At 27.7% G+C, this 13,297-nt stretch overlaps 3 protein-coding genes across 8 annotated transcripts in view; 2 read left to right on the forward strand and 1 right to left on the reverse strand.

Moving 5' to 3' along the window:
- The first annotated feature begins 210 nt into the window (after window positions 1-210).
- LOC132926573 (mannose-1-phosphate guanyltransferase alpha-A) lies at window positions 211-3,745 on the forward strand. Of its 4 annotated transcripts, none has more exons than XM_060990940.1 (9): window positions 211-366; window positions 437-710; window positions 784-1,039; window positions 1,145-1,413; window positions 1,503-1,701; window positions 1,773-2,214; window positions 2,361-2,465; window positions 2,729-2,900; window positions 2,959-3,745. In XM_060990940.1, the coding sequence occupies exons 2-9, from the start codon at window positions 671-673 to the stop codon at window positions 3,057-3,059; spliced, it is 1,584 nt and encodes a 527-aa protein (XP_060846923.1). In that variant the 5' UTR covers window positions 211-366; window positions 437-670; the 3' UTR covers window positions 3,060-3,745. The 4 variants fall into 4 exon arrangements, with proteins under 4 accessions (XP_060846923.1, XP_060846926.1, XP_060846924.1 ...); XM_060990943.1 differs by having other exon boundaries at window positions 1,503-1,689; XM_060990941.1 differs by having other exon boundaries at window positions 215-366; window positions 434-710.
- Window positions 3,746-5,713: 1,968 nt separating this feature from the next.
- LOC132926450 (dnaJ homolog shv) lies at window positions 5,714-12,061 on the reverse strand. The gene is made up of 6 exons (XM_060990806.1): window positions 11,746-12,061; window positions 8,388-8,772; window positions 8,166-8,308; window positions 7,841-8,042; window positions 7,214-7,424; window positions 5,714-5,904 (listed from the first exon to the last, which is right to left on the reverse strand). The coding sequence occupies exons 1-6, from the start codon at window positions 11,811-11,813 to the stop codon at window positions 5,840-5,842; spliced, it is 1,074 nt and encodes a 357-aa protein (XP_060846789.1). The 5' UTR covers window positions 11,814-12,061; the 3' UTR covers window positions 5,714-5,839.
- Window positions 12,062-12,174: 113 nt separating this feature from the next.
- Window positions 12,175-13,297, forward strand: part of LOC132926451 (uncharacterized) — a 58,996-nt gene continuing 57,873 nt past the window's right edge. For 2 of the 3 annotated variants that reach the window (XR_009661446.1, XM_060990807.1), the window contains exon 1: window positions 12,177-12,552. The gene's annotated coding sequence lies outside the window, so the exon portion shown is untranslated. Of the gene's footprint in view, window positions 12,553-13,297 lie in introns of all 3 variants that reach the window. The other variant, XM_060990808.1, reaches the window with a different exon arrangement.

A 13,297-nucleotide genomic window follows, 5' to 3' on the forward strand; every position in this document is an offset into this window, starting at 1 on the left:
TTAATAAAAATAATATACGGCATTTAAAGGTCATTTTTGTGGTAAAATGCTTTTTTTAAGCGCATTTTTGGCTATTTTTTAGAGCATATTTGTGTGGTTTTAAGTGCATTTCAATCCGGGCCCTAGTTATTACTACAGTTCTGTCGCGGTTACTCAATGATAACAACTCCACACGTGATAACATGTATGACTGTTGTTTACAATGTTTGTTGATAATACCATTAAGATACGATAGCCGATGAAGTGAACTGTTGCCCCTGACAGGCTTGACGTGTGAATACTATTCTCTGTATTATTTATTTCACGTTGCTGACTGCTGAGTTTGTCGATTTGCCATCCGCCACTAACGATACCGCACTGTCACTCGTAAGTCGTTATTTATCCATTGTGTCCCGTAATAATATACAATCGTACAATGGCTTTTTTTTCCTAGCAGTTACGGCGTCGGTGGTTTAACCGATAATAATTGATATAACTGTTGTATAGTAACAACAACAGTTTCGACTGTGGTATCTCAGAATATTGTATTCGTGGCATAGCACCACGTCCTGTGGGTGTGTAGAACCAACCGTACACTGTAATAAATAATAGTCACAATATTAACTCTTATTTGGCGTCGTCGTAAAAAATAAGCATTTTTTATTTCGGAACCTGACAGGTACGAACGATCATGTTGAAAGCCGTGATATTAATCGGTGGCCCGTCTAAAGGTAAGTTAAATCATTTTTACTCCACTGTATGCATTCATTGTGTTTTTGTTATCAGATCTTTGAATTTTTGTAGGCACTCGATTTCGGCCGCTTTCGTTGGATGTACCTAAACCGTTGTTCCCCGTGGCTGGCCTACCTGTTGTTCAGCACCACATAGATGCATGTTACCGCTTGGGTCAAAAACGGAGTTCAATTCCTGGAGACGATAGTAAAAGCAACGTTGGCAAATACTGTGTCGCTGAGGTGCTTTTATTGGGATACTACGGAGATGATGAACTTGCAGACTTCTTACTTACAGCTACTCAGAGTTATCCAACACTGCGAATTAGGTACTGTTTTGTTAACTAATACTTTGATGTATATACCATATTATTTCTTTGTATTTCTTACGTTTTTATCTTGTATTAATTCTCAAATAATTGTGCTGCTTATAGGTATCTCCGTGAGCCTGATGCTTTGGGTACAGCTGGTGGCCTATATCATTTTCGTGATACGATTCTCGCTCCATTAGACAATAATGAAGGTGAACAAGTGCAGGCATTTTTTGTAATGAATGGTGATGTTTGCGCTGACTTTCCATTAGATGAGATGCTCCATATGCACTTCACTAATAATAGTCACCAGTCACAGCATCAACAAAAACAACCAGTGTTAATTACTGTCATGGCTACTGAAACCACTCGCCAACAATCTGTTCATTATGGTATGTTGTATTATATATTACACACTTGTATGATTGGAAATTTAATAATCAAAATAATTTGTTATGTTTAATCAATTACGTATGTATAGGTTGCATGGTTGTAGACAAAGAAACAAATATCATACAACATTATGTTGAAAAGCCATCTACATTTGTTTCAAATACAGTGAATTGTGGTGTTTATTTATGTTCCCCACGGCTATTTGAGACTATAGCAGATATTCATTTAGAAATGCTAAACAGTAATGGAAATGGTAATCAACAACATACCGCTAGGTATACTACTAGGTAATAGGTGAACACAGTAAGAATTTATAAGTTTCTTCATTTACAAATACATTTTACTTTGTTTATTGCAGTAATAAAAATAATATTAACCAACAGCAGCAACAAAAGCCAACTGAAGAACGAGTTGCTGCTGCCATGGTCATGTGGATGGAGCAAGATGTGCTACGTAGGCTGGCAGGAGAATCTGGAAGTAGTTGTAGTAATATTAATAGTGGTGGTGATGGCAGTGGTAGAATAAAGAAAGATGCTATATGTGGTGGAGTGGCACTAGCAGCAACCACACGTAACTGGTGGTCCCAATTGAAAACAGCTGGTGCAGCAATTTATGCAAATCGTCACTACTTATCATTGCGCCAACAACGAGAACGATTACTGCAACGGGAGTCAGTAATTGATTTGCCATTACCTTCACCGGTAAAATGTCGTTTGGCAACTGCAGATCCTAAAGGTGGATATTCAACAATTGGGAATGTATATGTGCATCCATCAGCCCAAGTGCATCCAACTGCATTAGTTAGTTATACTTTATTTTGTATTTATTTATTTTATAATATCCTACAAAATGTTATCAATTTTTCAAAAAGTCTACTATAGTAGCAGTAATTAATATTTTTTATTTTATAGTACCTATATTAACATTGATTTTTTGTTATTAATAGCTAGGTCCAAATGTAAGTGTAGGTGAAGGAGCATGTATTGATCAAGGTGTACGTATTAAGGAGTCTATTGTACTACAAGATGCTGTCATTGGTCAACATAGTCTGGTAATTAAACACCATATTAGTATTAAAAAAATATTTTAATATGGATGTTATTATTTGGAACCAACATGTTGCTATTAACAATGTTGCTATGTATAGGTAGTTAATAATTAGGCCCTTTTGTAAATATTTATTTCTTAGGATTTTGCACTTTATAATATTAGTACAATTAATATGTCTATTTTATTCAATTTTTTTTTATTTTATAAAAATTAATTTTTTTTTTGGTTAGAAGTCACATTTATAATATTTTATGAATTAATTAGGTGATGCACAGTATCATTGGTAGACGTGCTAAAGTTGGCGCCTGGTGCCGTGTAGAAGGTAGTGCAGCGTGCTCAGATCCCAATCCTAATGTGGCATATGCCAAAATGACACCTCAGCTGCCCTTATTTAACGCCTTGGACGGTCGGCTCAATCCATCTATAACTATACTCGGTTAGTTTTATTTATTTAATAATCATTACATTACTATATAATTACTCTTATTATATAGGCTGTGGAGTCAATGTCGAATCTGAAGTGGTATTATTAAACAGCATTGTGTTGCCTTACAAGACTTTAACCAGAAGTTACAAAAACGAAATAATATTGTGATTATTGCATAATTGAATAGACTTATACAATAGAAATAAGACAAAATTAACATCGTACAGTCATTATCAGATAGATTGGCACAGGGCTTCTCCGTAATTGATTGTTATTACCGAGTATATCAATAAGCTAACAATTGTCACAAAACATTTTAAAACAGATATCAACTTATATTATTTTAAGTCAACTAATTTAAGATGTCTGAAGAACATTTATTTTTATGCATTTATGATATTTATAACTTGACATGGACACAAAGCGTAGCCGAAACACACGGCGAATAGTTTCGACTATACCTACTGAAAAATGCTGTTACCACCATGCCAGTTTATCTGGATATGACTTAAGGTACGGTTTCCCTGCAGCGTCTAGGGTTAACTACTGGTCTGGACATAGTAAGCATCTGGACACGGTGCCATGACGCCGTGCTGTTCCACTCTTTGACGCTGCAGGGAAATTGTACCTTAAAACAATTATCAAACTTATTATTGAGAAAAAAATAAATTATTATGTACTATTATTTATTATTTTAAATATGAATATTTATATGGACATACTTATATTTTATATCCTTATTTTAGTTATGCACAATATTATTGTTATTGTTATGCAAGTGTATTTTTGCATATTACCATTACATGATAATTTTATAATAAATAATTTAAATATACTTTTTTTTTTTAATAATATCTTATTTTTATCTTTATTTACGACATTTAGCAGTCGAAATTTCAAGAAATAAGAATGTGTAAAGTTAGTTCTTGTATAATTGTATTTAATGTAAAGCTATCAAACTATTGTTAATATTAATATATTAAATATAGTGATGAGGAAAATTAATTTTGACGTATAGGTGCACAGTTCATTGAATAATAAGTATGTCTCGCGGGTGATAAATTCAATAATTATTATTAAATCTATCTCTAACTTAGTTCAGTCCTCAAAAATATTTAGTTAAATGGAAGTTGTTCTATTGAAATTGCATTGTATTTACTTAAAATTAGCAAAATATTTTTTGTATACTTTCTTGACAGGACAATTATATTATAAGGATATCTATCGAAAGAACTTGTTAGGTTTGTGATCAAGCTTTCAGGCTAGACTAGACACTTTAGAGATGTTGTAATATTGTTCAAAAATCTTAGAAACTGTCATAAGTATAACATTGTATAAGGTTTATTGTATTTAGAGGCAAAGAAATATATATACGACAGTAGATCCATAATAGTCTGATGAACATGGTAATTAATTATCTCACATAAACCTTTACAAATACATAAATATGTAATGTGGTGATTTGTCCGAAATTCTCAGAACACAAATAACTTGTAAAATAAGTTAATGATCAACAATTTCATTGTATTGATTACTTTCACTTAGTTTGATATTAAAGATATAAATTATCATGTTTCGTGTTAAATATTCTGTTCTTATGATGAATTAATAATTTTATAATTAAAATCATTCTTTATGTTCAATAAAAAATGATAACATTTAAAATTAATAAAAAATAATTAATTGTAAATAGTTTATAATAAAATATTAAAAATATATAATTAGTTTTTATGGGAAACGATCAATTAAAAAGTTGAAAATAAAAGGTTAGGTTAGGAACTTCAAAATTAAAAGATGTCAAGTATAAAATGTGAGATAATCACAAATTAATCAAGTTTTTAGTAATAAATTAAAGGTTTATTTTTTTTTTTTAATCCCGAAATTAATTTTTATTGAAATCCAACGACAATATTTCTTTATTTTCTTCCAGAATTGTATTGTATTTGAAATTAAAAAATAGTAATAATATACATATTAGACGTCTAAATCTTAGGAGGACGTTATACCTGCATCACGTGTTGTATCTGTCTTACTAATCTACATCAGCAAATTTGTTTTCAGCAGAACACGTTTTATGTTGTTAGCTTTGATATTGGGATCAATTGACCTATTATCAAACTTTAAAGTAAGAATATTATCAAGGAAATGTTATATGCTTTTAATGTTATTATCATTGTTAAGTGAGTTATAGCTATGTAAAATATTACAACTTTAAAATGTTCACAACTCACTTTAAAATGATAATACCAATGAAAGCATATCACATATCGTTGATAATATTCTTACCTTTAAGTTTGATTATAGGTAAATTGATTCCAATATCAAAGCTAACAACATAAAATATGTTCTGCTGAATGTAAATTTGCTAGAATGTAGGTTAGTAAGACAATGACAATACATGTGAGTATAACATCCTCTTAAGCAACAAACACGATGACTGGAAGGAAGGGCCTAAGCCTCTCCAAAATGATAGATATATATTCCAAAATTAATTATTATTAGAACTTTTGATAATTATTAATTTGATACTTTTTATAATTCTTCAAATTTAAAAAAAAAACAGCCTTATCAAAAGAATATTTTCAATGTATTTGGACCTGATAACACTCATATGATGGATAATAACTGTATTTTGTAAATATTTATACTACATAAAATAGCTTACATATATAATATTATATATACATATTTAAAGGGCAGTAATTATAGAGTGCCTATTGTGAATAAAAAAAAAAAATACAAGACCCTTAAAAAGTTATTCAGTTATTTCGTGCAAACCATGGGTTGTTTAAGTATGCACATTGAACAATTAACTTTATAAATAATTTCATAAGCACACATTTATTTTAGTAAATAATTTAAATATAAATCTACACCATATACATCACAGATTTATAAAAAGTAAAATATCTTTTGTGGCACTTATGACTTGAAAGATATTCTTCTCCTCAGTATCCATCTAGACCATTGTATAATTTATTGATCGAGTTTTCACCTAATATTCTTTTGAGATCTAAAAAATAAACATTTAAAATATAAATGTAATAAATTATGCTATATTATTTTTTTGGTAATTTAAAATACTTTCACTAATTTAGCAATAATTTAATTATATTTTAAAATTATAATAAATTGTAATTTTCTAATTTATGTGATTGACATTAATTTTTGTATGTAACTTGATTTTAAGCATAATAATATTAGTACTAATCTTGCTATAAATAAAAACTAAGAGGTTACGATATATCTGCATGTGTTGATTTTGTCTTAAAAAAAAACAACATATCAATCCCACTTATTGTGTATTGTTACCTTTAACTTTGTTAATAGGTCATTTCACTTTAATATTAAAGCTAACAATACACAATTGGTTTTACTGAACACAAATTTGCAATGTTAATTGTTTGTAAGACAAAAACAAGACATGCGGGAATCCTTTTTAGAACATTTTACATTACACAACTTATATTAATATTCATCATTCTTATAGTAAATAGGAGTTTTTTCTTAACATACATTTTGGTTTAGCTTAAACAAGTCAATTTTAGATAATAGATAAATGTGTAACAAAGAAAGTTACTATGGATTTTGCATTGAACAATAATAAATAGGCCTAGTGATACCAAACCCATAACTTAAGAGGGGTGACCGCCCCCTTTTTATGGTAGTTGGGGACTGCAGTTAATCAAAAAATTTATTATTGTAAGTTATAAATGTTGCATTATACAACATTATAAATGCTGCACATAAATTTAAATATAAATTTATATAATATAATTTAAATTAAAGCAAGAATAAGGATAAACAACAATACTGCCCGAAAAATAACACATGCCGTGTACTATTTATTTCGAATAAGTTGTTGAATTACATATGGTTAGCATAACTATAACAATTTATAGTGCAAAGGTGGTGGGTATCAAGAAATAATTTTTGCCCCCCTCCCAAATAAATTTTAGTTTTGTGCCACTGGGTAGGCAGTTTGGAGCATCAAGTTATTATTTTTATCATTATAGATTAGTTTTGATAAGTTGTCTTCTCTTTACTCAGTTACACCAAAAATGCAATATAAAATGTATAATGAGTTAATGAGTAATTATATAGGGTGTTTCAGAATTTTTCATACATAAATGAGAAATGTTTTCTGAGCTGCGTGTCTAATACAATTTATAACTTTTATGGTGTATTTAAATTCGTAATGATTTCTGAAACATCCTTCACATTTTAACTATTAATTTAAAATCTGCATTAAGAAACTGATATAGTTGTTAAATAGTTTAATACCTAACGAAATTGTAATTATAAAAAAATATTATAGTTACCTTCTTTATCTTGTTCAGTAAAGTCAGTTTTAGGAAACTGAACATCAATAGTGATGACGAGATAACCATGTTGGTTATTGTTTTCATAGTTAGGCATGCCTTCACCCTTTTTACGAATTTTTGCTCCAGGCCAAGTTACAGTAGTTCGTTCTATAAGAATTTTTCGACCATCTAATTGGGTTATCTCTGTTTTAAAGCCAATTAATGCGTCCTATAAATAAATTATTTATTAGAATTATATAGTATATACACATAATACTCAATACCTATTAAGTATTAATTTTATTTATTATATAGTGAAAAATAACATTTTTACAATGAACCAAAGCAATGTGTTGACTTTAATTGAGAATATTGAGATATGACTAAAACGTTCATTATATTGATTTTGACAAAATTGAAATATATTTTGAACAATACAACTTTAAACTCAAATAGAAAATTTTAATTAAAAATATATACATATTTATGTTTATATTACAATACTTTCAAGTTATATTTTTTTTAAATTATTATTTATATCATGTATATAAGTTATTATAAACCTTGATATAAAATAAATAAATTTCCTTGAATAATTTTCATTAAATAGTTCTATACATTTTTATTAATATCTGTATTAATTACCTGTAATGAAATAGTTAGATTAGTATATAAATCATCGCCTCTCCTTTCAAAAACTGAATGAGGTGTTGTTTTTATTTTAAAAATAAGATCGCCTGGTTCTCCGTCAATGTGGGGTTCTCCTTCTGCCGTAAACTTAGTTTCTTGTCCATCTTTCATACCAGGTTCTATTTCTATTTCTAACATACTTTCTTCAGTAACCATTCTATAATAAAATATTAAAATATAAAGTACAAATAGTGTATTTTTAGGTTGTAATAATATAAAGTCAAGTTTTGGAAACTTGTATTAGTTATTAAATCGTTATTAAAAAATAATCATAATTTACTTCACGTTGGGACATTCATCACAAACATTTTGTTGCATCATTTGAAACCTTCCAGGCCCTAATTGTTTAGTTATCATTTCTTGGCGACAATTACATTGTCTTGTACCATGAGCTGGTTTTATAACAGGTTTGTTTCTTGTTACCTAAACAAAACAACAATATTTATGATAAATCAATAAAAATAATATTTTATAAATTAAGGAAATGACTAAGATTTTTTACCTGCACAAAGTTACCATTGTATAATTCTTCTAAGGAAACATGTAAGTCAAGAACTATAGTTCCACCTTTAGGAATTTCTTTTTGTCCAGGTGATTCATCAAAATGAAAACCAAAGTCTCCAAAGAAACTGGCAAATGGATCATGACCAGCAGACATGCTGTCCTTTTTAACACACTGCTCACCACATCTATCATAGTCTTTACGCATTCTTTCATCAGATAATACTTCATAAGCATTTCGTAACTTTGAAAATTTTTCTGAAGCTTCTGGATCATCTCGGTTTTTATCTGGATGAAGCTGTTTAGCCATTTTTCTAAATGCTGACTTTATATGATTCTGCTTGGCTGTACGTGGTACGTTCAATATTTCATAGTAGTCATTTGAGCTGTAATCATAATATATGATGATATATAGTGAATGTATTTGATCTACATATTCATTAAAATATTTTCTTAAAAACATAGCACTATCATTCTATATATTAACTTGGTTTAATTTGGGACCAAAGCCAACTATATAAGCACAAAAACAATACACATTTAAATATATCTATATTTTTATGTTTATAAATGATAAAAATACTAAATAATGTTTAAAATCTACTTTTTAATTATTAAGATTTTTATTCATTTTTAAGTAACACTTCATTTTTTTTAAAAAAATTGAAATAAATATACCAATATTGTTGTTTTATAATTTGTTAGCAAAATGTAATGTTGTTTTTTTCTTTTAATCATAATTCGTGTCAAATTAATCATTCAAAATATTGACAATTTCAAGGAAATAAAGATAATTACTTTTATAGAAAATAAATGATATCATTGCCTAGTACCTATGAGTTATTATATATAATAACAGACAATGATCAATATTTTTTTATTATTTGATTGCCTCATAAGGAGATTGACTAATGCCTAAAAAGAAACAAACGGACCTAAGTTATTTGATTTACAATAATGAAAAGCATTATGTTTTCAAAATCGGATTAATTTAATTCATCTATTTTTACATTCTGGATTATACATTTTATGTATCCCAGACTATGACTAAGCCACTAAGATAATATATTAGTAAGGTTATTTTTTCATATTTTTATGACCAGTACTTTTATGTCAAAATTTCCAGTAATACAAAAATTAATCATATTACATATATGGATTTTAAAAATAAAATAATAATCTATTATATTGTTATAAACTATAAAAAAATTTAGGATATATATATAAATAGAGTTTAGAGCAATAATCACGTGGGTGTTTTATAATATATTATATTAAATACAAGATCTTATTTGCAATATTTTATACTGTGAATACTTACAAAATTATTTTGATAAGATGATAATTTAACATACAATAAAAAAAAAACTAAATTAAGTTTGTACCTTATAAATAGAAATCAAATAAAATACATTAACATACTTTTATTAAATACTACTTTGTTTTTATTTTATTTATTTATTTGTTTTATAATATTATAAGAAAATATAAACCATTAACATTTATGATACTTGGGTTTAATTGAGGTGAATATATTTATTTTTTAATCATACAATAATTTAGTTAATATTTAGATTTATGACAAAGTAATATTTTATGTATAATTGTTATGTTTTATTTTATATTCAATTGTTGCTCAAATTAACTAGAATACTAGAATAAAACAATAAATTAAAGGGTTTTCTTGAATTAAATTATCTAATATTTGACATTAATATAATGTTTATAAATATTACTGTTAACTATCAATTGGCGAGTGACATAGAAATCACTGATAAGCAAATTTTCACTTCGGGAGGAAAAACCTAAGAATGAAATTTTAATCATTTTAAAATTTTTTTTTTCGTTTTCGAAATCAAAATCCCTAGGTAGGACGAGGCATTGTCAATAATGAATAAAATTTTCTGTGGTATATTTTGAGGCTTGGAATGTTCTTTAAGTAGTATAAACTAAAATGTGGAACTATAATGATTTTTTGTATGTACATATTTCATATAAATTGTGGAAGACTATGGATAATCGAGTTTACAGAATATAATAAAAGATTATAGATGCATTTTATAAATGGTGAATACTAATAAATTAAATAATTAATGGTTTGGTTGGATCCAGGCCCGGATTATTACAATCGTAGGCCCTAGGCAAAGCCGTAGCTGGAGGAGGGTCCATGGGTCCAGACCACCCAAGATATTTTTAAAAATAGAAATATTTTATAGTGATGAATAAAGTTAATTGACTATAAATGTTCAGTATTTATATTTAAAAAAATTGTTGAACCCTTCCCTCCGAAATTTTTTTCAGTTGTAGTCTTGGCCCTAGGCACAGTGATTTAATTCCTATGCGCTTATACAGCACTGCGATGTCCAGTATTTAAATGGGTAATGGGTATCAAAACCTTCTATTTAGAAGAGGAAGTGTTGAATTTTGACGTTAATCCTTTAAAAACAAAAAAAATCAAATCTAAACTTTTATATGATAATAATTTTAATAAACCTTAAAAACAATTAATTTTACTCAGTCTATAAATATATAGAAAATTAAATTATTAAAACCATAAAAAAAAACTTATTTACACCAATTTGAATATTTCTTTATCCCTCGTATTTAAGTATTAAACAAGATAATTGTAACAAAAAAAATAGTAGCCAAACATTTTATTTTTGTAGGCCTCAAAAATGTTTGTAGGCCTTAGGCACAGTGCCTATGAGCTAAAACGGCCCTGGTTGGACCAATAAAAGTTCCTACAAAATATTACGATAATTATTAAAAATTAAAAAATATACCTTAACAACATTTATCATAATGTATACATAAAAGTATGCTATAAATATAAATATAAATATAGTTTTAATCCTAATCCATGACTAAGATAGATTCAACATAACAATCTACGTCTTTTTAATTATCTACGAAGTTAATACTAACAATTAACTAAATTAATAAAAAGCATAGGTAGGTATTTTAAAATATTGGTAGTATTTAAAAGAAATGTTTAAATATTAATTGAAATACAAATGATTAATTAAGACAGATGAATTTAATTTATATCATTGTATGCATACAGCATTAAAATATCTACTTTTTTTACAGAGCATAGGTACAAATGTATAATAATTATAAAAATCATTAAATGGCATCATGTAGTAAATTATCAAGTACCAATAGTACTTAGAACATTAATTTGTTTTTAATACTACTTAAACTTAATATGATATACAAATGTCTTATTAATACCTTCTTCTGTGTATTTATGCACAATCTACACAGAATCATGTCCTAGTCATCAAAGGCGTTATGCCGTTATCATTATACTAACAAAACAAGTATTTTATGTTTTATATATAAGTATATATACTTACTGACAATATACCAAAATGGAAAACGACAATAAATTGTAAACGATGAATTGAATGTAATTTAAAATCATTTTATATAATTAATCGTTGTGCAACAATAAAACCAATAAGACAACGAGATAGGTTTACCAGTGACTAGAAATTAAAAATCGTCAAACAGGTATTTTACTATATTCCTAACGAATCAATAACTTAAATTTGATCATACATAAATCCATTTTAACAACTTTACGTTTCACACACGAACACTTTCCGCGAAGTATAAAATGATTCAATTTTAACAATGTCTGACTCGTTTTCAAATAATATACGCGTTGTGTCAACCTCCGGTTGATATTGTAATCATAAGTAATGTGGGCGATTTTGATTGGCTGGTTGGTGTTTATTCCTCCGGTCATTCCGTATCACACGGTTGTACGACTTGCTTATAAAAACGAATTACATGTTTGCACGATATCGTTGTGCGTGGAAGAAAAATTATTGGAACTACCTCCAAACGACCAGCACGAAAATACGAAATTCAAGCGAATGGCCGAATGACTTGACAGTTATTAATAATTAACTTAATGTACCTACCTAGCTTATAATTCATTTTTACAAAAAAAGTTACATAAATAAGCATACCTAGACGCGTCTTGACCTTTTTCGTTAGTTGTGTACAAGCTCAATATAATATGAACATACCTAACACCTGCAGCTGGCAATTAGGAGTTTGAACTACACATTTTTGGAAAGAAAAATATCATAACCTGATTCAAATTTTCACAATACAGGTTTTTTTGGAGCATTATGAATTCGTGATATAAATAGGTAATAACTTGTAATATTTTAAAATTGTTTTACCTACGTATTTACCTATTTAAATTATATAAATGGGTATACATATTATAAATTCATTATTATACCTATACGTTAACATTTTAGATTCTCGTGAATTATATATATATATAAACTACTTGTACTGTGTTAGGTACTACCTATTCAATTCTTAAACCTTGGCTATTAAAATTGAAGACTATACTTATAGGTACATATTTCACTTCAAAATAGTATTTGTACATTTTTATAATATTTTAAGAATCTTGTAAAATTTGAACTATGAATGTAACTAGCTATATAAAAAAAAAGGTGAATTTTTTCCCAGTTTTATTTAACTGTATAATATAAATAATTTTGAAAAAAAATAATTTAAGATTGAATACTTATTACAACCGTATCATATACTTATTATACATAATTTCTGCTTAATATTAACTTTCAAAGTTTTATGACTCGTGACGTTTTTCAATCAATGAAAATAATATGATGGCAAACAAAAAATTGTTTTAACACATAAAAAATAACTTTATTAAGGATAAAAGCTTCATATTATTATATTATAACAGTATAACTGAATGTAATACAATTATTTATTCTGATATTCCGCAAATGCCGTTTGCAGTGTCTAGACTTTGCTTTTCAAAATGGTATGAAATCGAACAAAAACCGGTTGACTTGACGACGTTGCGGTTCTTTTTTGGGTGCAACGCACGCCCTGGCTGCTGCATTAGACCGA

This window comes from Rhopalosiphum padi, chromosome 3, assembly GCF_020882245.1.
Source record: "Rhopalosiphum padi isolate XX-2018 chromosome 3, ASM2088224v1, whole genome shotgun sequence".
Classification (NCBI taxonomy): domain Eukaryota; kingdom Metazoa; phylum Arthropoda; class Insecta; order Hemiptera; family Aphididae; genus Rhopalosiphum; species Rhopalosiphum padi.